General features: G+C 48.2%; 2 protein-coding genes across 12 annotated transcripts in view; one reads left to right on the forward strand and one right to left on the reverse strand.

Moving 5' to 3' along the window:
• Positions 1-9,130, forward strand: part of LOC144511930 (BTB/POZ domain-containing protein 10-like) — a 92,306-nt gene extending 83,176 nt beyond the window's left edge. For all 8 annotated transcript variants that reach the window (XM_078242399.1, XM_078242402.1, XM_078242400.1 and 5 more), the window contains 3 exons: positions 184-381; positions 1,748-1,858; positions 4,653-9,130. In XM_078242399.1, coding sequence (XP_078098525.1) covers positions 184-381; positions 1,748-1,858; positions 4,653-4,924 — 581 coding nt within the window. In that variant the 3' untranslated portion in view covers positions 4,925-9,130. The remainder of the gene's footprint in view (positions 1-183; positions 382-1,747; positions 1,859-4,652) is intronic.
• Positions 9,131-10,618: 1,488 nt separating this feature from the next.
• LOC144511926 (serine/threonine-protein kinase 38) overlaps positions 10,619-24,709 on the reverse strand; it is an 89,368-nt gene continuing 75,277 nt past the window's right edge. For all 4 annotated transcript variants that reach the window (XM_078242388.1, XM_078242389.1, XM_078242390.1 and 1 more), the window contains exons 9-15: positions 23,065-23,126; positions 21,181-21,298; positions 20,160-20,283; positions 19,050-19,145; positions 18,088-18,179; positions 16,180-16,236; positions 10,619-13,657 (exon numbers count right to left, since the gene is read on the reverse strand). In XM_078242388.1, the coding sequence (XP_078098514.1) occupies positions 13,527-13,657; positions 16,180-16,236; positions 18,088-18,179; positions 19,050-19,145; positions 20,160-20,283; positions 21,181-21,298; positions 23,065-23,126 (680 nt within the window). In that variant the 3' untranslated portion in view covers positions 10,619-13,526. The remainder of the gene's footprint in view (positions 13,658-16,179; positions 16,237-18,087; positions 18,180-19,049; positions 19,146-20,159; positions 20,284-21,180; positions 21,299-23,064; positions 23,127-24,709) is intronic.

Consider the following 24,709-nt stretch of genomic DNA (forward strand, 5'->3'; position numbering starts at 1 on the left):
GTTAGCTAACCAATCCTCTATTTATGCCAATATGCTAAACCCTACGCCATGAGCTCTTGCTTTGATGTGACCTCTTATCAAACATCTTTTGGAGATACATTTAATGGATTGACAGAATAACACAGACAAAGTATCTGCTCACTGCTGCCTCCTCAGTGTTCACTCCTCTGCTGTTACCTCCAGGTGCTCTGTTACACGAGTTGTCAAACGATGGGGCACGGAAACAGTTTGAGAGAAACCTGGAGGATCTGGTGTTACCCCTGATGGTGTCCAATGCACGGAAGGGAGAACGGGAGTGCCATGTGGTGGTACTGGCACATGAAGACACAGTGGACTGGGATGAACAGCATCCACCACAGATGGGGGAGGAATATTCTCAAAGTAAGAACTGAGTGCAGCTGAGCTTTTCTGAGGATCGCCCTTAACTGCATGATACTCGACAGGTGTGATACCCAATAATGTGTGATACCCGATAATGTGTGATACCCGATAATGTGTAATACCTGATATGTGTGATACCTGATATGTGTGATACCCGATAATGTGTGATAGCCGATATGTGTGATTCTCACTGCATGTGATATCGATACGTGTGATACTTTGTGTCATACTCGATATGTGAGATATTCAATACATGTGATACTTGATATGTGTGATACTCGATACGTATGATACTGGTACGTGAGATACTCAATACATGTGATGCTCAATATGTTTGATACTTGATCCATGTGATACTCGGCACGTGTGATACTCAACACGTGTGATACTCAATACATGTGGTGCTCAATATGTTTGATACTTGATCCATGTGATACTCAGCACGTGTGATACTCAACACGTGTGATGCTCGGGAGGTGTGACACTCGATACATGCAATACTTGGTAATCTTGACATTTCACCTTCAGTATATAAAACTTCACAAGGAACGCTGTCAGACAAAACCTTCTACTGAGACACTTAAGATATTAGGATGGGAATAATGGCTTTTAAAGAGCTCAAAGGAAGAAAGCGACAGAGTGAAGCAGAGAGATTCAGAGTTTAGGGTTCCAGCAATAGAAGGCATAGCTCAAAATCAGGGATGCCAAGATGTCAGAATTTGGTGAACGAAGATAATCTCGGAGGATTGTAGGGTTGGATCGCTTATAGAGATAGGAAGGGGATTCGAAAACAAGGATGAGAATTTTAAAATTGAGACATTGCTGGACTAGGAGCCACAGGCCACAAGCCAGGGAGTACATTTACCCAGTCTGTCAGCAAGGGAGATGACTAGCTGGGCCTGAGAAATAAGTTAGAAGTTTAACAACACCAGGTTAAAGTCCAACAGGTTTATTTGGTAGCAAAAGCCACACAAGCTTTCGGAGCTCCAAGCCCCTTCTTCAGGTCACATGAAGATTATTTTGCTACCAAATAAACCTGTTGGACTTTAACCTGGTGTTGTTAAACTTCTTACTGTGTTTACCCCAGTCCAACACCGGCATCTCCACATCCTGAGAAACAAGGCCAGTTATTAGCCAGTTCTGCCTGGATCAGCAGGAACTGGGCTGTTGTCACTCTCACTTCTATCTCATTCCCTCTCTGCCCACCTCCAGCCTCTCCCCAGCGACCTGTCCACACAAAGCATGGGGCACCTGATGCTATGGGCCCCTTGCTGCAGGTCTAACAGTGCAATCTTCCGTGTTGGGGAATGCGGAGCAATGCACAGGAGAGAAGGTATGGGATTCTAATCCATGTCCTGTGTTTCAGTTATTTACAGCACCAAAATGTACAGATTCTTCAAGTACATTGAGAACCGAGAGGTGGCAAAGATGGTGTTGAAGGACAGAGGGCTGAAGAATATCCGCATTGGAATTGAAGGTGAGCAGGAGAGGACTGGCTTTTACTTTGGAGCTTGTACTCATGGCGCAGTGTGAATATTGGTCGCCATGTCCCAAAGCTCTCTAGATTGAAGGATTATGTCTTTGGATTAGAAAGTTGCACAGGTTGCTAAGCCTAAGAATCAAGGGGAGGTGAAGCCAAGAACTACAAACCTGTCCATTTAACATCAGTTGTGGAAGTTATTGGAATCTATCAGTTGATCAAGGGCCAGTCAGATCTGACACAATTTCTGTCTGGGGGGGCCTCAACTTTTTACAATCTACATCAATGACTATGATAAGGAGAGTGAAGGTCGCTAAATTAGCAGACAACACAAAGATAGGTAGGATAGTATGCTGTGAAGAAGGCAGCCGGAGTTTGCAGATAGATATAGATAAGTTGAGTGAATGAGCAAATATCTGGCCATTTAATTTGGAAAAAAGTGAAGTGGTTCACTTTGGTAGGAAGAATAAAAAAGCAGAGTGTTAATTAAATGGAGAATGATTGCAGAATGCTGAGGTACTGAGGGATCTAGGTGTTCTTGTGCAAGAGTCACAATAAGCTAATATGCAGGTACAGCACGTAGTCGAGGTGAATGGAACGCTATAGGCCCCTTGAGCCTATCCCACCATTCAGTCAACTCACGGCTGATTTGCTCTATAATCCTCAATAACCCTACCCCATTAAGCACTATTGATCTCAGCCTTGGCAGCTTACACTGTACCCCAGCACCCACAACCCTTCAATTTCACTGACCCTGTGTGTGTGTAAAACTGTTTCCTAACTTCCCTCAACAGCTTGGCCCTCATTTTAAGATGATGACACCTGGACTCCCCCATCGGAGGAAGTAGATCCTCCTCCGTATCTAACTTATTAACTAATATTTCAGAGACTTTGATCAAATGCACCTTCAGTCTACACTCAAGCCACGTTTAAGCCCCAGTCTCTACTTTCATTTATATTCCCACCTTTCCAAACTCAGGATGTCCCAAAGTGTTTTGGAGCCAGTTACTGGTTTCTTTGAAGAGTTAGCCATCTTTGTAAATGTGAGAAAGCTAATGGTTAAATTGCACACAAACTCCCATAAACAGCAATCAGATTCTCTCCTGTTTTAGGAGATGTTTGTTGAGGTATCGATCCCCACCCCCACACCTGCCAATAGCACTACTTGTCCACCAAGAATCGAGCAAACTCAGCCTTGGATATATTCAATGTCCCGGTCTCCACTGTTCCCTGAGGGAGTGAATTCCAGACAAACAGGCCTCTAAGCAAAATACTTTCTTCTCATCTTCATCCTAAATGGGAGACCTCCTACTTTCAAACTGTGTCCCTTTGTTCTAGTCTCCCCCACAAGTGTTTTCATTCATTGAATGTAGGTATCGCTGGCTGGGCCAGCATTTATTGCCCAACCCTAATTGCCCTTGAGAAGGTGGTGGTGAGCTGCCTTCTTGAATTGCATCCTCCCAGTACCCACCCTGTCCAGACCCTTCACATGCTGTAATTCTTCTAAACTCCAATAGGTATAGGCTCAACCCATTTAACCTTTCCTCCGAAGACAGTCCCCTCATCCCAGCAATCAGTCGAGTGAACCTTTCCTGAGCTGCTTCTAATGCAATTTATCATTCCATAAATAAGCAGACCAAAACTACAGAATTCCAGATGTGGTCTCACAAGGGCCCTGAACAGCTGTGAGTAAAACCTCCCTACTTTTATATTCCATTCCTCTTGCAATAAACACCAATGTCCAGTTCACCTTCCTAATCACTTGCTGTACCTGCAGACTAACTTTTTGTGACACATGTACCAGGACACCCAGATCCCTCTGTATCTCAGAGTTCTGAAATCTCTCCCTATTTAAATAATAGTCTACTTTTCTATTCCTGCCAAAGTGGACAAATGCACATTTCCCAACTGCTAATTTTTTGCCCACTTAACCATTTCTATCTCTTTGCAAACTCTGTACCTCCTCTTGATAAATTAATTTTCTACCTATCTTGGTGTCATCAGCAATTTTAGCTACCATACATCCAGCCCCTTTATTGATATCCATTGTAGCTCAGGCCCCAGCACTGATTCCTGAGGCACTCCATTAGTCACTTTCTGCTATTTATCCCTACTCTCTGCTTCCTGTTAGCTAACCAATCCTTTATCCATGCTGACGTGTTACCTCCAACACCCGGAGCTCTTATTTTGTTCAGGAACCTTATTGAATATCTTTTGGAAATCCAAATACACCACATTTACAGGTCCTCTTTTATCCTCTTTCAAAGAACTCTAATGAATTAGTCAAACACAATTTCCCTTTCACAAAGCCTAGTCACATTTTGATTTTCTAAATGTCTGGCTATAAACTCAATAAATAGATCTGAGCGTTTCTCTCATAGCAGATGTTAGGCTAACTAGCTAGTCTATAGCTTCCTGCTTGCTTTCGCTCTCCGAAATAGTCCCATGTGATCTTGTACATCCAACTGACCTTGGCTGAACAACTCATCATAAAAGGTGTCACCTTCCACAGCACAGCAGCTCCTCTGTCTGCACTGCACTGCCCGCCTGGATTATAGATTCTCTCGAGATGGACCTGAGCTCACAGCCTTCTGACTCAGAGACAGTGCTACCCACTGAGCCAGGCTGACACGGACAGAAGGGATAGACTTGCCCATTCTGCAGCCTTTGTTATACAAGGTGCAGCCACGGTTGTACATGTTAGCTCTGTAATGTGTTTATGCACAGTAGGATCCCAAAAAGATCACAAGAGATGAGTGATTGGTAAATGTGTTTGTGTTCTGTTGCCTAGGTTACCCAACCTGTAAAGAGAAGATGAAACTGCGTCCTGGCGGCCGATACGAGGTGATCTATAACTACGTGCAGAGACCTTTCATCCACATGTCCTGGGAAAAGGAAGAAGGAAAGAGCCGACATGTGGACTTCCAGTGTGTCAGGAGCAGGTCCATCACTAACTTAGCCTCCGCTGCTGCCAACGTTCCCCGGGACCACCCACAGGTGGACGAGCTTGACATACGTGGCCCACCACAGGAGCAAGTCGTGGCTGACAATGCCCAGGAGTAACAGAGACCCTGGGGTATAATGTCACAAATAACAAGCAATGAATGAATGTCATGGAGACAGGGCTACAGGAAGAGTGCTCCCCACTCACCCTGCACTCAATCGAATATCTGAGGAGGTCTGCGGTGGTCCCTGGTGACAGCACTGTGGCAGCAGGCCTGGGATGAGTGTTACAGGCTGGTGCTCCAACACAGGGACACAGAACTGCAAACAGAACGGAATCTTCCACTATACGTCCCAACCTATCCAAAGTTGGGATCGTGATCGGGTGTGAGAATCCAGCACAGTGATCAATAATGGGAATCTTTACATATCTGCAAACTCAGGAACTTTCATTTCTGTATAAACTCCAATGGTTTTGCTTAAGATGGGAAGCAGCTGATGATGTGAAGTGGAACATCGCTCCCTGTATTGATAACACTGGTGCCACTGTGTGTCTGTGAGTGTGTGTGTGTGAGAGAGTGTGTGCATGTGTGTGAGAGAGAGAGGCGGGGTGGGGGGGCGTTGGTGGACATGTACCTGACAGAGGCAAACCTTATTGTGGCTGCATTCCTTACAGACTGCTCAGTGTACTGTGGGTGTTTGGGAACCTGTCTCTACATAGTCCTCTTATTTTCCCAGTAACGGTGGGAACAACTTGAAACTACAAAGTTGGAACCTAATCACCTCTGGGATGGTCAGGCTAGCCACATGTCGAAATAGAATCTCCTGGAAGAAACACTTGGCCATTTTTTTCACACTTGGTACAAGCCACTCTCGGGATCTCTGAGCATGCTCAGTGGGGGACACCAACTCAATCACTTCAAGATCACACCCCCCAGCTTTGATTTCAGTCTGTGATCACCACACCCCTCACCCAGCTCAGAGCTGCCAGTCTGTGAGCTAAGGGCCTGTGATGTTGGGGACAGGTCCCCAGTGACAATGAGTGAACAGGGGGCGTTCACCTTGCTCTGGGTGTGGCAAAGCACAGCTCTGCCAAATAGCCAAAGGTGATTGGTGCAGAGTGTAGCAACGTGGGTCAGATACGAAACATAATCCAAAGGGCTAATGGAATGTTAGTCTTTATAACCAGAGCTTTGGAATATAATGCAGAGGATATCTGACTGTGGCTATACAAAGCTCTGGTTAGACCAGCGTATAGTTCCAGCAGCATTTCTTAGGAGAGGATATTGGATTTAGAAGAGGTTCCTTATAGCGATTCCCCAGAATATCACCCGGTTACAAGCCTTATGCTGAGGAAGGATGACCACCTGTGTTCCAGTAAATACAAACCCATAGAACCATAGAAAATTACAGCTCAGAAACAGGCCCTTTTGGCCCTTCTTGTCTGTGCCGAACCATTTTATGCCTAGTCCCACTGACCTGCACTTGGACCATATCCCTCCACACCCCTCTCATCCATGAACCCGTCCAAGTTTTTCTTAAATGTTAAAAGTGACCCCGCCTTTACCACTTTATCTGGCAGTTCATTCCACACCCCCACCACTCTCTGCGTGAAGAAGCCCCCCCTAATATTCCCTTTAAACTTTTCTCCTTTCACCCTTAACCCATGCCCTCTGGTTTTTTTCTCCCCTAGCCTCAGCGGAAAAAGCCTGCTTGCATTCACTCTATCTATACCCATCAAAATCTTATACACCTCTATCAAATCTCCCCTCAATCTTCTACGCTCCAGGGAATAAAGTCCCAACCTATTCTTGTCTGTGCCGAACCAGTTTAATAGATAATTTAGTTGAGACTTTTCGAAGAGCAGAAATTTTTTGCAATAGCAGGGGAGCTGAAAATCCAAATCAGAGTGTTCAGGCAAGTGGGTCTCCACGTAAAGAATGGTCAAAGTTTAGAACTCTCCCACAATAAACAGTACATGGTCTTTTAAAAAGTGAGACAGGGAGAAATAGGATACAAATTAGCCACTGAATGGTGGAACAGGCTCAAGGGGCTGAATGGCCTCTTCCTATTTCTATAGTTTCCAACGGTCCTGTGCAAATTTAGAAAGAATTAGTGACACAGGCTCAGTCTGGTTTAAATTTACAAATAAAACTAACATTTTCCCCATTTATCCCTTCAATTAAACAAATGATCAATAAATTAAGCACAACAGGATCATGCATATCTGACAAACTTTGATTACGAAATATTACCATGATAGTCATTACTGGAGGAGATGGTCCCCATAGCAACCTCAGTGCAGGTCCTGGACTTTTAGGTCTGTGCCTGGTGGTGAGCCTCCAGAGTAAGCAGCCAGATTGGGCCAGTCTTTGGCTGCTGGGCCGTGCGCTTTAACACCAGGAGCAGAACTTCTGGTTCAGTGCGACAAGTGAATCAGTTACAGCTGGTGGGGGGAACCTTTCAGCCCTGCTGTATATCAACTAACTAGACTTGTAGCAATCTCAAATTAATCAAATTGTCCCCATATCCCTGCATCAATTCCAGACTCATCTCATTCTCTCCCCAGTGGCTTGTGCATCACAATCCCAAACTAATCCCCACTCTCTGATTCTCTCTCTACTTTGAAGATTTCCTGAAGATGCAATGGTCTTTACTCCAACGTTTTACTTTGTGGACGTAGTTTTTTCCCAAGACAAGGGGTCAGCATGGTGACAGAGCGGTCAGCACTGCTGCCTCACAGCGCAGAGACCCGGTTCAATTCCAGCCTCGGGTCACTGTCTGTGTGAAGTTTGCACATTCTCCCCATGTCTGCGTGGTTTCCTCCCACAGTTCAAAGATGTGCGGGTTAGGTTGATTGGCTATGCTAAATTGTCCCTTAGTGTCAGGGGGATTAACAGGGTAATATGTGGGGTTACAGGGATAGAATGGGAATGTTGTCGGTGCAGGTTGGATGGGCCAGATGGCCTCCTTTTGCACTGTAGGGATTCTAAGCCAAACCCTTCAGTTTTTGCATGCTCTTAAATCGCTGTTCTTTTCTTACGACAGCTTCCCATCCCAGACAGCACCTTGGGAAATCAGAAATGTTCTTTCAAAAAACTGCACACACTATGTCCAATGGTGACCCACATTTGGTATTAATTCATCATCACTCCCTTTATATCAGACAGTTCAACAGGAAACAGCCACCCAGATTTGGGCCACCTTAACATGAGCTGTGCGTTGTCATCTTCAGCTGCACCGAGGCACAGGATCTGTAAGCGCAAACATTGTCTGCTAGAAATGACACACATCCTGGCTGGTGTGTCTGGGGCACATTGTTCCGGACATACCCATTCCCACAGAATCATTTCTCCGACTGAACGGTTTCTGATTTGAATGTGAGGTTTATGAGTCAGGATAGTCATGCTTTGATAATTATTTACATACTTTTAAATGACATTTGGGACAGGTTCACCGTTAAAATAAATCCCAATATTCTGACTCCCTGTTCAGATCTGAGCTCATTTATAGCACAAGAGCAGATACCCTGAGTTCCCCAATACTGCGCTCACACTGTGAAATACTACATTGAACTTGTGCCTCAGTATATTTATTTAATAGGTCAATAATGGTCATGTCCCCAGTCATCTGTTACACACATTGATGAGATAGCTCTCTCTGGTGTTAGATACAACCTCCGTGTGCCCAGGCAAGGGAGGGCAAAAACCAAACCCTGCTTTCAACTGGCTCAGCTGTGCACTGATCCCAGCCAGGAAGTGGCGTATGGGATTAAAGGGGGAGGGGGGGGGGGGGTGTCTGCCATGGTTGAATGCCCCAAAGGTTGGCATCTTCAGCTGGGAAGAGAAGGCAAACTACCTGCCCATGAAGTAAATACTGAATCCAACAGTGTAAGGGGGGTAGGGTGGGGCAATGTGCAAAAGGTCTGCCAATGTTTCAATGAGTAACCAATCTATGGAACAGGGGGAGTAAGCAGCTAATATTGCTGAATTTAAATTCAGGTTTGATTTCAGAAAGTCGGTTTTTGTGAATAAAGTGTAGAAGTAATGGCAACGTAAGATTTTCACGCAGCAGATTGTGGGGAACGAGTGACTGGATCTAAAGTTTCCAGAATTCTTCACCCTACAGATTCCTTCACCTTATGCAAGGGTCGGTTGTGAAGTAATTAACAGATCTGAAGCTGGGATTAGTCAACAAACTCCATCATCCTTGAATCATGCAGCTACCAGCACGGCAGAAGGTGAATTCAATGAACTCTGGTGTGTTTTTTTTTGTTAACTGATAATTTTTGTTTGATTTTGCACATTAAACAATGTTTCAACAATGGAGTGTGGACAAGCAGCCATTACTGTGAGAAATGCCAGTTTGAGATTGTGTGGGCTCTCAAACTATTCCAATTACCCCGTGGAATCACTAATAAAATCCACTTGCTGTCATGGAATCCCTACAGTGCAGAAGGCCATTCAGCCCATCGAGTCTGCACCGACTCTCCATTAGAGCATCTTACACATTTCCCCCCCCACCTACTACCCCCATAACCCCACGCATTCACCCCACTAATCCCTCTAACCTACACATCTTGGCACAATCTAAAAAATGCTGGATAATCCCAGCAGGTCTGACAGCGTCTGTGGAGAGAATAGAGCCAACGTTTAGAGTCTAGATGACCCTTCCTCAGAGCTGAAGACCAGGAAAATTGGTCAAGGTTTATACTATATTTATACTGGGGAGGGAGATGGGTTCCAGGGGCTGTAATTGATAGGAATGGTATGGACAAAGGAATAAAAACAGTGATGGGAAAGGCTGAGAAAGGTGCTAAAAGCATCCATTGAGAGATCAGAGATCGTTAGAGAACAACCTGAGGAAGGTGGCAGTTGGCCTTGGGTGGGAGATGGGGGGGGGAGACACAGAGAGAGAGAGACAGAGGAATTGGAAGACAAGATGGAGAGCGAGATTTCAGAAGTAGACAAATAAAAATAATATAAAGTAATGGAAATGGATAAATAAGATGAAATGAAATAAAATAAATGGAAATGGGGGTGAAGGTGGAGGGGAGAGTTCATGCTCTGTAGTTGCTGAACTCAATATTCAGTCTGGAAGGTTGTAAAGGAAGCTTTTGGAATTGGAAGATGAGGTGCTGTTTCTCCAGTTTGTGTTGGGGTTTTAATCGCTATATTCTCTCTCCAGGCCTGCTGGGATTTTCCAGCATTTTCTGTTCTTGTTTCAGATTTCAGCATATGCCTTTATTATAAGAGACAATTTATCATGGCTAATCCACCTAAACTGAACATCTTTGGAGAGTGGGAGGAAACCCATGCAGACACGGGGAGAATGTGCAAACTCCACAGAGACAGTCACCCAAGGCCGGAATCAAACCCGGGTCCCTGGCGCTGTGAGGAAGCAGTGCTAACCATTATGGCACCTCTGCTGTAGAGCGGGGCTAGAATGAAGATTGGAGTTTGATCCCTTGCGTAAAAAACAGCCATCAGATGCTGCACAAGCTTCTCTCCATCACTCTGTCAGCAGGCTGGAGAATTGCTAAAGTTACAGATGTTCCAAAGGCCTACCTCTGTCCACACTTGCATTGGGGAGACCGACAGTGAAACAGCATGGAACAACCATTGGTTTTTGGAGCTTCCTTGGGTTTTGTGATGGCACAGACACAGCAGTTTTCACCGTCCCCAGAAACAGTGTAGTGTATTCTTAAAGAATGGACTTGTAATTATGGTGCAGAAAATTATTTTCTATAGTCCCCCCCGCTCACAGTAAACAAATGAATCAGAAAACTCCAAAAAAGGTTTCAGACAGACTCTGTGATGTTAAGTAAAAGGTTTTATAATACAGTTTTAAACAAAGTAAGTGGCCATCGTAAAAAGCAATACTGCAACTTACACAACACTTACGCCAGGACGTACAGGACACAGCCCCAGGGACACCAGACCCAGTCCCTCTCACAGCCCTCCCTCTGACTGGACTCGGTCTTCCACCCCACTCACTGGCTTGCCTCACTCACTGGGAGACTACAGACCCCCACTTTCCTCCCCCCCCCCCCCCCCCCCCCCATCTTCCTCCTCCTCCCCACTTGTTACTGAGGCCAGGCCTGTACAACACCCTTACCCCCATCCAGATAGAGGCCAGGATAGAGAATGGCTGGTGCTGAAATCAGTTGCATCAGCCCTAGACTGGGATCCAGCGTTGCTGTCTGCTGGGCTACAGCCTGTCTGACACCATTCTTCACATACCAGACTAGATCAGAGCTTTCAAGCTATTAGACCTTGCAGAAGGCAACACACTCTCACACTCCTTTCACACTAAAGATTGGGGGGGGGGGGGGGCGCGGAATCTATGGCTAAGTTCAGCCACACTGTTGTGCTGGAAGTAACTGCTCCTCTAAACAAGGTCACTGATCCTCACAGCCCCCATCCATCACCACAGTTTTAGTTGGATGGGGGGGGGGGGGGGGGGTGGAAGAGAACTGAAACGATTGTTAAAGATTAAGACCCAGTGAGTTGTGCAGTGCTCAGACTAGTTACTTGCGCCTCCCCGCCGCGTATATCAGAGGGGAAGGATTTTTCCCAGTGCCTTTTGTGACCTCCATCAGTGTCTCTCCTGTTATTCTGAAGCCTCAGAGTCAGCTCTAGAATGCGGCGCAGGGAGAATGGGGTCTTAAAGGGGAACAGGCACAAAATGGCAGAACCCAAACTGCACTAAAACTTACCGTTCATCAGATATGGCAACGAGCTACCTCACGGAGCTCTGCAATATTCACAACTGTTGTCGATTTTAATCATTAACTCTATCCGTGGGACCTGAATTACTTCCTTGGGCCATAGTTAGAATGTGGTTAATGGGAAAAAAAAACAGCTCACTGATGGCTGACCAACATCCCTATTGTGCAGGAGGTGGGCTTCCCTACAAAGACACAGGTCCAGCACCTGCAGCTTCACCAGTGGTGTGGCTCCATCACCCTCAACAACTCGGAGTTACCACTGCATCTCAGGAATCTCTATACCTGACTCGCCTGGCTTCGACCATCCCAGCCCACTCCCCCACCCCCAGCCCCAACCCCAGACTCATACGGTGACACTGTTTGTGGGCAGAATCACTTCCCCTCTGATGAAGGCCCAGTCAGAACATTCACTTTCACTCAGTAACGTACAGATCCCACCTCATCCACTTCCCGGAGCCAGTGAAACTCCTTTGGAAAGCTAAAGGAAGCAGCAAGATTGTTTGCATAGGCGAAATTCATTCCGACTTGTCGTAGGAACCAGGGCAAAGACAAACAATCAGAACACAGAAAAACTAGTCAGTAACTTACTGCCAGGTAGTCAGAATTTCACTCTAATCAGTGGTTGGCAATTGCCAGAATATCCAGTCGATGAGTAACAGCTTCTCTTTTGCCCCTGGTGTTTACTGAAATGGCGGCTGAAAAATGCACTGAGCATTCTACAATCTGATACATACCGGCTTGGACAGTAATACTGGGCCAGGAAGCTCAATCCAAGGAAGATGGAAAGGGAGAAATGAAATAAAATAAGAGATTTTCTAGACCGATTACCTGGGGTATAAATTAGTTCCGACCAGCAGGTTGCTGTATACCTTGGAACTGGTGCACAAGCTACATGTAAATAATAAACCTCAGCTCTGAAATAAAAATAGTCTCCAGCCGATCCTGCAGATTCAGGCCAGTTATTCCCCAACCCACACACCCAGAACAATGCAAATAGGGCCAACATCTTCTATACAAGTACAAACACACAACCGGTATTTACAAACAAAAACCAGCACAAATGCTTTCCCTATAAAAGAATAAAGCTGTATATAGTTAGAAATCAAAATGAAATCAACACAGAGCTCATTACGAACCCCATCCAATTAATAAACGCATCTAAATGCACATAAAAACACATGATGATGAGAATAGTACCTTGGTGTTCGCAGAGTGCTAGACAAGACAGTCATCAACAGAAACAGTGAGAGCTGGCACTGCCAGTTTCAGCACGGGGAATGAATGGCTGTGGGGCAGCTGTATATGGGCAGATGTATTCAGGCAGCTGTACACTAAACAGCCGTATTCAGGCAAACATACAGGAGCCAGCTGTACTCCGGTAGGTGTACAATGGTCAGCCTGCACATCACTGTATGTATGGTGAGTCTGACTACACCACCCTCTGCCCAGTATGAGCAGGACCCGCACAGCACCAACACTGAATCACTGGAAAAAGCAAAATGCTTTTGGACATGGGGAAAGGGACAAAGCCCCGCCTCAGCCACCAGGGAGCAGAGTGAAGGAAACATCATGTCGAGCCACAGTGGATGCACTTGCTGGTAAAGGGTTTGCTTTATCAGCCACTAGCAGCTGAAGTGGACACAGCAGATTCGGGCACACAGCCTGTGACTGGCAGTGCAGGAGAATGAGAGGCAGAGGCTCTGGAACCACAGGGGCTTGTGGCAAGAATCCCACCGAGCTCTCTGCTGCCAATACTGCTGGCTCAGACACGTGCTGCCTGAGCTCCATGGCTGCTTTGAGTCTAATATCAGCGCCTGCCGCCAGCGAGAGATTATAAGGGATATCTGGATATTAGGAATAAAATCTGAGTAATTTCTCAGTCCTTCACAACTGTCACTATCCTCGGTAGTAAGGCTCCACCAACGGACCAATCAAGTTGCTAAGAAAAATAGGCACTAAAGCAGTGACGTTAGCCCTTGGGGTCAAAGTTCATCACTTCCCGGACTTCATGTAGGAAGGAATGGCTCCACGAGCGGTCAGTCCCTCAAATCGTTTATAGGTATAGTTGATGAAGACCCAGTCCTTGTTCTTGTAGTCTGTCTCCGAGTGATTACTCACTGCAACTGGACAGAAGGAGAATGTGAGAACACAGCAATAGATTGCTGCTTTATTTGTACAATTAAAAGATCCACCAATCATCCCCCCCTCCCCTTTCATTAACCTGCTGGCTGCCAGTCAGCTAAAGCTCCAAGCAGCAAGCTCCAGTAAACCCCAGATAACACCATTCCCACAATGGCACCTCAGACAGATTACTGCGTGCAGAGCTGTCACTGGGCTAATTTGGTGTAAATACTTCACACGGATAATTCATTAAGCCAATGCAGTTAAGCAGATGGTGTGCAATGTCTGGACACGATCAATGTGTCCAGGCTGGGGTGCTCTCAGGCACGCACCCAGCACCAACCCTGGCATAGACACAGCTCACCAGCAGCACAGACACCGGCACCGACCCGGCTCACCAGCAGCAGACAGCTTCAGATTTGACTTCACTGAATAAACCCCATCCCTGAGGGGAGATAGAGAGATATTTGGAACTATTACTACAGATATCCACCCACTGGGGACAACCACACCCTCGCCCTGGCCCCGCCCATGGAGCCACCCCATACCCACCATTTTCATTTAACAGCTCCAAATGGAAGAAAACATTGTAATATTTCACTTTGATACCCAATTCAGTGAAGGTGGGACCAGAGTGAAAGATTTACCCAGTGTCTGACACTCCCAGTGAAGATTTACCCAGTGTCTGACACTCCCAGTGAAGATTTACCCAGTGTCTGACACTCCCAGTGAAGATTTACCCAGTGCCTGACACTCCCAGTGAAGATTTACCCAGTGCCTGACACTCCCAGTGAAGATTTACCCAGTGCCTGACACTCCCAGTGAAGATTTACCCAGTGCCTGACACTCCCAGTGAAGATTTACCCAGTGCCTGACACTCCCAGTGAAGATTTACCCAGTGCCTGACACTCCCAGTGAAGATTTACCCAGTGCCTGACACTCCCAGTGAAGATTTACCCAGTGCCTGACACTCCCAGTGAAGATTTACCCAGTGTCTGACACTCCCAGTGAAGATTTACCCAGTGTCTGACACTCCCAGTGAAGATTTACCCAGTGTCTGACACTCCCAGTGAAGATTTACCCAGTGTCTGACACTCCCAGTGAAGATTTACCCAGTGTCTGACACTCCCAGTGAAGATTTACCCAGTGTCTGACACTCCCAGTGAAGATTTACCCAGTGTCTGACACTCCCAGTGAAGATTTACCCAGTGTCTGACACTCCCAGTGAAGATTTACCCAGTGTCTGACACTCCCAGTGAAGATTTACCCAGTGTCTGACACTCCCAGTGAAGATTTACCCAGTGTCTGACACTCCCAGTGAAGATTTACCCAGTGTCTGACACTCCCAGTGAAGATTTACCCAGTGTCTGACACTCCCAGGTGAAGATTTACCCAGTGTCTGACACTCCCAGTGAAGATTTACCCAGTGTCTGACACTCCCAGGGTGAAGATTTATCCAGAATCCCAGTGACAACACCGGTGAAGCAAAGATCCAAATTGAGTTGCAGAACCCGTGGTTGAAAGAGGTTAGTTGCAATTGAAAACACCACCATCGACACACTGTTACTTACACACGCAGATATTAGAAGCAGTTGGAAACAAGAGAACACCAGAAATGAGCTGAGTTAGAAGAATACACTGATGCCAGACAGCAGCGGAGATATTCGCAGTGGTCCCCATAACGTTACGAGAGGTCATTCAATGACTTCTTTGTTTCTCCTTCCACAATGTATACTATTTCCAAACTAAAGGTTTCAGGTAGTGTCTCCCTGCTGATCCCCCTCTCCCACAGCCACACAGTGTCTGCCCATCTCTTCCTTCAACAATACCCACTGGGCCATGGTGCCAGTCCAGAGGCAGCAACCAGCAAATAGCAATGCTGTATCCCAGCAGATTGCACCCGCCCTGTGCCCCCGCACTGCCACGAGTCTGAGATTTACCCTTCCATCTGGACAGAGGTCTGGTTGCTGTAAATGTTCTGTGCGCTGCCCCATTGCACAGTTTGTTCATGGTAGCGAGTAGCTGCCCCAATAGATGGGGGGGACGCTCCCCAGATTTGATCCTGGTCCCTGCTAAGTAATTGGTTCTCAGTCAGGGTAATACAATTGATCCCATGCTTGGTAAAGAGGGTGAGTAGTATTACCTCAGTCAGGCATTGTCCTCCATGACTGAGCAATCACATTGAGTGAAGGACGGGGACTGAGGGGAACAAGAACTGCAGAGACATTTTCCACAATAAAGCAAATCACTTCAGATACAACTCCGAAGTTGACGGAGCATCAAAAGGTGAACAAGTGGAAAGGTCACGGGGGCTGTGCTTGAAAACAGACTGAGGGAGGGGAGAGGAGACAGCCCCAGTATAAATAGGTTTACTAAGTACAAGGGTCAGCAGATCTATCTTACACCTTGGACATCAGAGAAACAAAGAGGTTATAAAGTGGCAGCTCCACATGAAGCCAGCCGTGTGGTAAAGTATAGGAGCAGAAGATTTTAGTAAGGTTGAGGGGAATAAAATGCTGGTTACCTGTCTTAGAGGACAGACACTTCTTACCACTACTTTCTAGCCCTGCCTGTGACACTCCTGGGGAAGAATAGCAGAAAGCACGGTGTCATATTCGAACACATCAGCTCCAATTAAACATAGCAATCCCCGTATGGGACATCAGGATGGGCACAGCAAGAGGAACACCAGCTAACACACAGCCCCCATTCCCCATTACTGACTCATCGATGGAGTAATACTCAATACAGTAATAATGTACTGACTAACAGTCAGTGTTTCAGAACATGTTTACTGAAAAGGAGATGGAATCAGAACCAAAACGAACATTTTGGGTAAATACTTGGAAATGGAAAAATATACTGGGTGATGGGGGCAGAGATACGATGGGCCAAATGGCCTCCCGACTCCACTCGGCAATTCAAACCAAACTGGATTAGAAAGGGCACTTGGATACAGGGTACATTGACTGATTATTAGCGGATAGCTTCCACTGTCTAAATTCCGTCCAGTAGCAGGCTCCAGTATCATCGGTACTGCCCTGGAATACTGGCTGTCTGGGATTAGGGAATGAGAAATCTGATGGCTCCATCAGAGGGTAGAAATGTCACCTCACTTTTAATATCTTTAAAGCCTTTACAAAGGAATCTAGTTCAGTAGCTGGCTGGCAGAATAGCGGCAATGCCAAACTGCAGCTGCATCAAATCAGCTTTAGACCCCACAATCCTGCCGCCACCCCCACCTCCCCTCGAGTGTGTGTAAGGTCCTTGCACATTAGTCACACACAGTCCCTGTCCCAGCCCTGGGATTCAGAGGCAGTTGAAGGGGAAGGGGTGACCCTGCCTCAGCCTGGGGTCTCGCTGGGGTTCAGCGGCAGTCGAAGGGGAGGGGGTGATCCCTGCCTCAGACTGGGGTCTCGCTGGGGTTCAGCGGCAGTCGAAGGGGAGGGGGTGATCCCTGCCTCAGACTGGGGTCTCGCTGGGGTTCAGCGGCAGTCGAAGGGGAGGGGGTGATCCCTGCCTCAGCCTGGGATCTCGCTGGGGTTCAGAGGCAGTTGGGAGGTGATTCACTTCCTCAGCCTGGGGTCTCGCTGGGGTTCCGCTGGGATTCAGAGTCAGTTGAAGGGGTGAGGGTGATTCCCTTCCTCAGCCTGGGGCCTCACAGGGGTTCAGAGTCCGTCGGGGGGGTGGGGGGATGGTTATGAGTCAGTCAGGCTGGGTAAAGCAAAGCCGACAAGCTAAGGCATCAGGCTGGGATGGATAATATCTGAGGCACGGTAGCACAGTGGTTAGCACTGCTGCTTCACAGCTCCAGGGACCTGGGTTCGATTCCCGGCTTGGGTCACTGTCTGTGTGGAGTTGGCACATTCTCCTTGTGTCTGCGTGGGTTTCCTCCGGGTGCTCCGGTTTCCTCCCACAGTCCAAAGATGTGCGGGTTAGGTTGATTGGCGATGATAAAAAAATTGCCCTTAGTGTCCTAAGATGCATAGGTTAGAGGGATTAGTGGGTGGATATGGGGGTGGGGCCTGGGTGGGATTGTGGTCGGTGCAGACTCGATGGGCCGAATGGCCTCTTTCTGTGCTGTAGGGTTTCTATGATTTCTAGGTTTGGGGTCAGTCTGGGTTCCCGCTGCAGAGTCTCAGCCCTGATTAGAACGTGCACGTGAGAGAGGCGATTACAATTCTCAGCTGATGTCACAGGGATAAATAGACACAGATTATCCCAAACAGCAACAACAGATTGTCCCAAGAGATTCTCGCTGATTGACCTGGGCTGTTTATCCAATACATTACCCACCAGAAACATTGTCCTCTATAACAAACACCTTTATTGAAATAGTGTCCCCATAAAACAAGGGCGTTTATTGAAAAGACTGAACACTGAGCCTGTGGTCATGATCTAACTGCCTCCCTGAATGTACACTGTGTCTCACCTGGCTGCAAGATGTCTGACTCAGGAAATTCATCAAAGTTGGAGGTGTCATCAATACTCTTTATTTCAATGGAGATAGCTGCCGGCCTCTCCCTGGAAGACAAGTAACCAGATTACAAACTGGAAACTGCTGGAGAAAAGTGTTAAACAAACAGAGACACAGGCAGAAAGAATCACCAAAAACAGCACATTAAGCTTCATGTGGCTGCTTCAACTTGTAGCTACAAAGACCAGCAGTCTGAGCGGATCCGGGAGTCCCCCCACCCCGCACTGAGGACCCGGGAGTCCCCCCACCCCGCACTGAGGACCCGGGAGTCCCCCCTCCCCGCACCGAGGACCCGGGAGTCCCCCTCCCCGCACCGAGGACCCAGGAATCCCCCTCCCCGCACCGAGGACCCGGGAATCCCACTCCCACACTGAGGATCCGGGAATCCCACTCCCCGCACTGAGGATCCGGGAATCCCACTCCCCGCACTGAGGATCCGGGAATCCCACTCCCCGCACTGAGGATCCGGGAATCCCACTCCCCGCACTGAGGATCCGGGAATCCCACTCCCCGCACTGAGGATCCGGGAATCCCACTCCCCGCACTGAGGATCCGGGAATCCCACTCCCCGCACTGAGGATCCGGGAATCCCACTCCCACACTGAGGATCTGGGAATCCCAATCCCCGCACTGAGGATCCGGGAATCCCACTCCCCGCACTGAGGATCCGGGAATCCCAGTCCCACACTGAGGATCCGGGAATCTGGTTGTGTGTGTGGGGGGCGTGACGTTTACGAGCAGGAAGCCAATGCTTTGCCGCAGAGTGGCGACAAGCAGTGGGAGCAAAGCCACAGATAAATAAATCTGCCTGTGTGGTAAAGTGGGTAAGAGCTGCAGGCTGCCAGTACAGACTGAAGTGGTGGCACTGCCCTCTCTCCCAGGCAGGCAGCTGCACATCTGGTGAATCTCTCTCCTACCTGATATGTTCCCAGTCAACACATTCAAAGAACAAATTGCTCTTCACGTCTTCAACTCCATTGGCCCCAATTCTGGTTTCCGATTCACAGCAGAACCTAATGGATCAGAGATTACAGCAGATTAAAGACAGAGGCACAAACACAGGGCAAACTGCTTGCACTGGCTCACAGTCACAATCACCGCTTGGGGGAAGTGGAGAGGCAACACGCTCTCAATGCACTAACTTTCAGAATCTTACAGCACCATCTCTCGCTGGGGGTCATATCCAAAGGTAGCATCACCCATTACATATCTTACTCAAGTGATCATTGAAATCAACACAAGGGTTATTGAACTACAAGAGGCTTCACAGCCTGGTCCACATCTATGTTCACTTAAAATTCCACACGTGTATTGCCCAGCAGGGGTCAAAGTTCTGGAGATCCTGTCCCAGCCAAGCCCAGGAACACTGACACACACTGTGGTGACATTGAAGCTAAGAACCAGGCAATATCAGCATTGAAATGCAGCCTGTGGCTTGGACCAATGGCTCCCACATTGGGACTGCTGCGTTTTAGCAGAGAACAAAGGACGGGTGATTAAAACTAAAACTCAACAAAGGGAAGCTGACAATGAACACAACACGGTGAGTGGAGATATGGCATGAGATCGACACAGACAGCTTTCAGGATACTTTACACCACAGCATATGGCAATTTTAGTAACATACTCAACCCCAGCACAGGTACAGCACAGGGTTAGATACAGAGTAAAGCTCCCTCTACACTGTCCCCATCAAACACTCCCAGGACAGGTACAGCACAGGGTTAGATACAGAGTAAAGCTCCCTCTACACTGTCCCCATCAAATACTCCCAGGACAGGTACAGCACGGGGTTAGATACAGAGTAAAGCTCCCTCTACACTGTCCCCCATCAAACACTCCCAGGACAGGTACAGCACGGGGTTAGATACAGAGTAAAGCTCCCTCTACAATGTCACCCATCAAACACTCCCAGGACAGGTACAGCACGGAGTTAGATACAGAGTAAAGCTCCCTCGACACTGTTTCAGTTATGGAGAAGAGGGGAGTGCAGCTGGTGCCCCAATGTTATTGTGTTTACTCTTTACCTCAGAATCAAGTCCTTGGCTTTCTCTGAAATGGGAACCTCTGGTGGGAATGTAAGGGTCTCCCTCCAGTTCATCACTTTCTTGTATGTCTCTTGAGGGGTCTCTGAACAGAACGGTGGGTAGCCTGAATAGAAATAAAAAAAACTGATGGCAGGACATTGTCGATGGAATAAAGTGTGCAGCGTGCAGGAACAATACAGCTCCCCCAGGATCGCACTGCACGTCTGCACTGCCCACCCACCATCACACCACAACACCATTCCATGCACACAGCAGGCGTTGCCGGACGCACACGGTGCCGGCGCCATGCGCGCGCGCTACCGCGTGCCGGCGCCATGCGCGCGCGCTACCGCGTGCCGGCGCCATGCGCGCGTGCTACCGCGTGCCGGCACCATGCGCACACGCTACCGCGTGCCTGCACCATGCGCACACGCTACCGCGTGCCTGCACCATGCGCACACGCTACCGCGTGCCTGCACCATGCGCACACGCTACCGCGTGCCTGCACCATGCGCACACGCTACCGCGTGCCGGCACCATGCGCACACGCTACCGCGTGCCGGCACCATGCGCACACGCTACCGCGTGCCGGCACCATGCGCGCGCGTTACCGCGTGCCGGCACCATGCGCGCGCGTTACCGCGTGCCGGCACCATGCGCACACGCTACCGCGTGCCGGCACCATGCGCACACGCTACCGCGTGCCTGCACCATGCGCACACGCTACCGCGTGCCTGCACCATGCGCACACGCTACCGCGTGCCTGCACCATGCGCACACGCTACCGCGTGCCTGCACCATGCGCACACGCTACCGCGTGCCTGCACCATGCGCACACGCTACCGCGTGCCTGCACCATGCGCACACGCTACCGCGTGCCTGCACCATGCGCACACGCTACCGCGTGCCTGCACCATGCGCACACGCTACCGCGTGCCTGCACCATGCACACACGTTACTGCGTGTCTGAAAAGCAAAATAATCCACTATCTGGTCTCACTGCAGGCAGGAGCAAACTTACCGATCAGCATCTCGTACATGATGACCCCAAGTGACCACCAGTCGCAAAGTTTGTTATATCCTGTCTGCATGAAGACCTCGGGCGCGATGTAATCTGGTGTCCCCACGGTAGAGAATGCCTGTAGGTCAGGGCAGGAAATAAAGGGAATAAGGGATCGGAACTAAAAACATCCCGTACCTTCATATTAATGCGCACCTGTGCTCTACAACACGGTCTAAGTTTCACAAGCTCCAGGGACACACATGGAGTGCAGACAGACGTCTGACAAGTTGTCTCATCTGCGTCAGTGTATAAATTATAATGAAACTCAGCCATTTGACACCATTCCCCTAACCCTCCATAAAGCCCGAAGGCCAACCAACAACAGAGCCCGTCACAGGTCAGTAATCCACCTTTCACAAGCCATCTGGCCACCCTCTCACCATAGGAACATGCCAAACATGCCAGCACAGATATGCATCATTCGCTACATGTTAAAAATCTCCATCAGGCTCATCTGCTGCTGGAGTATTCACTGCTCCTGATGTGGTCTCCCCTGCACTCGGGAAACTAAACGCAAACTGGGTAACCCTCATCGTTCAGTCTGCAAGCATCAGACCAAACTTCCTGTTGCTGCCATTTTAACTCAGCATCTCACTCTCCTGTCCATGTGTTTGTCCTTGTCCTGCTGCAATGTTCCAGTGAAGCCCATCGCAAACTGGAGGAACAGCACCTCATCTTCCGAATGGGCACTTTACAGCCCTCAGGACTCAACACTGAGTTCAACTACTGTAGACTGTGACCTTTGCCCTCTATCTTGACAGGACACATGCGCAGTGTGTGGTTTGTTGTTCAGTTTTTTTTAAGATCAGCTCTTTGGCCTGTCCACAACCAACCCCACACCCCAAAGCAAAAACAAAAACCTGTCCCTGGCTGTCCACTTGCTCCATTAACATAGAAACCAAAAGCAAGAATAGGCCATTCAGCCCTTCGAGCCTGCTCCGCCATTCATTTTGATCATGGTTGATCATCAAATACAATATCCTGATCCCCCCCATATCCCTTTAGTCCCAAGAGCTATATCTATAGGAACACATTCTGCTATCTCGCCTATTGCAACTATTGGCACTCTTCATCCCCTAACAGCACCATTAACACTCCCTACTGCCTTATCTCCATGACAAACGTGTCCAGATCTCCTTAGCCCTGACCTACTCCGTCCCACCTCCTCCGCCCCTTTCCTGCTTTATACTCTGCACGTTTCTACCTCGCTTCAGTTCTGTAGAAGGATCATTTGGATCCAAAACATTAACTCTGTTTCTCTCCACAGATGCTGCCAGCCCTGCCGGGTTTATCCAGCATGTTCTGTTTGAGATTTCCAGCAGCTGCATGATTTTCCTCGGGTTAGAGTTTATCAGTTATACAGACATGGTTTCCACTCGGGTACTGACCCTGAACCAAAACTACCAGCAACAAGGCATTCTCCCCGATAAAGAGTGAGAGTTCTCCCAATGCTAAGAACATTATTCATGAAACTCCAAAGTATATTTTGACAGCACTATGTCCAGATAGAGCCTGGGGAAGCGAGATTAACTAGCTGGTAGCCTGGGGAAGCGAGATTAACTAGCTGGTAGCCTGGGGAAGCAAGATTAACCAGCTGTTAACCTGGGAAAGAGCACCATCTGACTGTCCCTCACCTCCGGGGGCGACAGGGTACACTCCGGGGGCGACAGGGTACACTCTGGGGGCGACAGGGTACACTCCGGGGGCGACAGGGTACACTCCGGGGGCGACAGGGTACACTCCGGGGGCGACAGGGTACACTCTGGGGGCGACAGGGTATTACCCATTAAAACCACTTCCTCATCCCTCCACATGGTCACCAGGGTAGCTGCCTGTACTCACCAGCTGTCGCCGGTTCCTCTTCCATGTTTCTGCTTTCCGCTTTGAGTTCATGTTCTGGAAAGCTGAGAGAGAAGATAGTTTAGGACACACAGCAGATCATCACAAAGCTTTTAGACAGCAGGCTCTGATTAAATCCCTCCAGCAGCACAAGATGCACCATGACGCTGATGGCCAGTTATTGGACGCATCACTCAGTGCTGCACTGAAATCAGACAAAGCACAATGTCCTGGCTTTAGTTCCTGTCTGATCCTATTCCAGCTGGCAGCAGTCATAGGAGCTACACTGGGATAATGAGCCAGGGTTCAGGATCCTCATTCTCTACCCAGGAATGGCAGCTAGATCGTGTGGGTGTCAATCAATAGAGTGGAAGGTTCTGCTCCTCCCGTGTGTTCACACAGCCTGCCTATAATCCCCAGCCAAACTCAAAGCACCAATCTTCCTCATTTTGCCAGGAATGTGGGACAATGTCTAATGAGCAAAACAATACTATTTTAAGCAGCATGCAGAAATAGGATTTATATTTACACATGTCTGTGAAGGTGCAGGGCAAGAAGGGTGTTAAAAAAACATGTGATACTTGGCTTTATTAATGGGGGCTACAGCACCTTCCCAGGGGGAGGGCCACAGCCCTCTCCCGGGGAGGGGGGCCCATAGCGCCCTCCCGGGGTGCGGGGGAGAGATGTAGCTTTCAGCAGCTCAGCTCAATCTTTATAAAACAGTGGTTAGAGGCCAACTGGAATATTGTGGCCAAATCTGAGCACCACACTCCAGGAAGCTTGTCAAGCCTTGGAATGGTTGTTGAGGAGGTTTACTAGTTACAACTTCAGTGACATGGAGAAACGGAGATTTTCCGTTTTAGAGTAGTGAGGAGATTAAGGGGAGATTTGTTGGGATTTTCATAATCATGAAGAGCTTTGATAGCATAAATAAGGAGAAATTGTTTTAGGGAGACATTTATAGTAAAAGGCCCAGAGGTGACAGGAGGAGAAAGATATATTCATAGCTCCTTGTAGTAATCCGGAATGCACTGTGCGAAAGGACAGAGCGAGCAGAATGAAATAATCCCAACCCGGAATTGGATAAATACTCAAAGAGGAAGAATTGGCAGGACTATGGAAGTGGGGGATTTGGAGTCATTGCATACTCTTTCAAAGAGCTAGCAGTGGCATGATGGCCTGAATGGCCTCCTGCTGCACTATTTTAGACCAGGATTGTCTGACTAGCACCTGGGGCAAGTTGCTGATGTGCAGAATGCCTCAACCATGCAGAGTGTCTCTCTTTGGTGGGGGAATGAGAAAAAAGAATCTCTAATAATATTTCCTGTTTTACATCACCCAACACACCAACTCCAGCAAATGTTCACCTCCACACCGCCTCAAAACAACAGCTCTTTCCAAACCCTCACCCTGTCTGTAAAACCACCGTTTGACCCCATCAAATCTGTGCCAGCTCTTCACTGAAACGACTCTCATTGCTCTGTCCTCTGGACTCGGTTCTGACTCTGTTTCAAATATTCATCTAATTTCTCCCTTTAGAATTGCAATGGTCCCAGCCACAGCCATCAGGCTCCACCAACCCTCTGTCTTCCCTCTCCCCTTAGTGACAACTTCAACCGATGACCTGAGTCACTGACCACCCAGCCAG

Source organism: Mustelus asterias, chromosome 25, assembly GCF_964213995.1.
Source record: "Mustelus asterias chromosome 25, sMusAst1.hap1.1, whole genome shotgun sequence".
Lineage (NCBI taxonomy): Eukaryota > Metazoa > Chordata > Chondrichthyes > Carcharhiniformes > Triakidae > Mustelus > Mustelus asterias.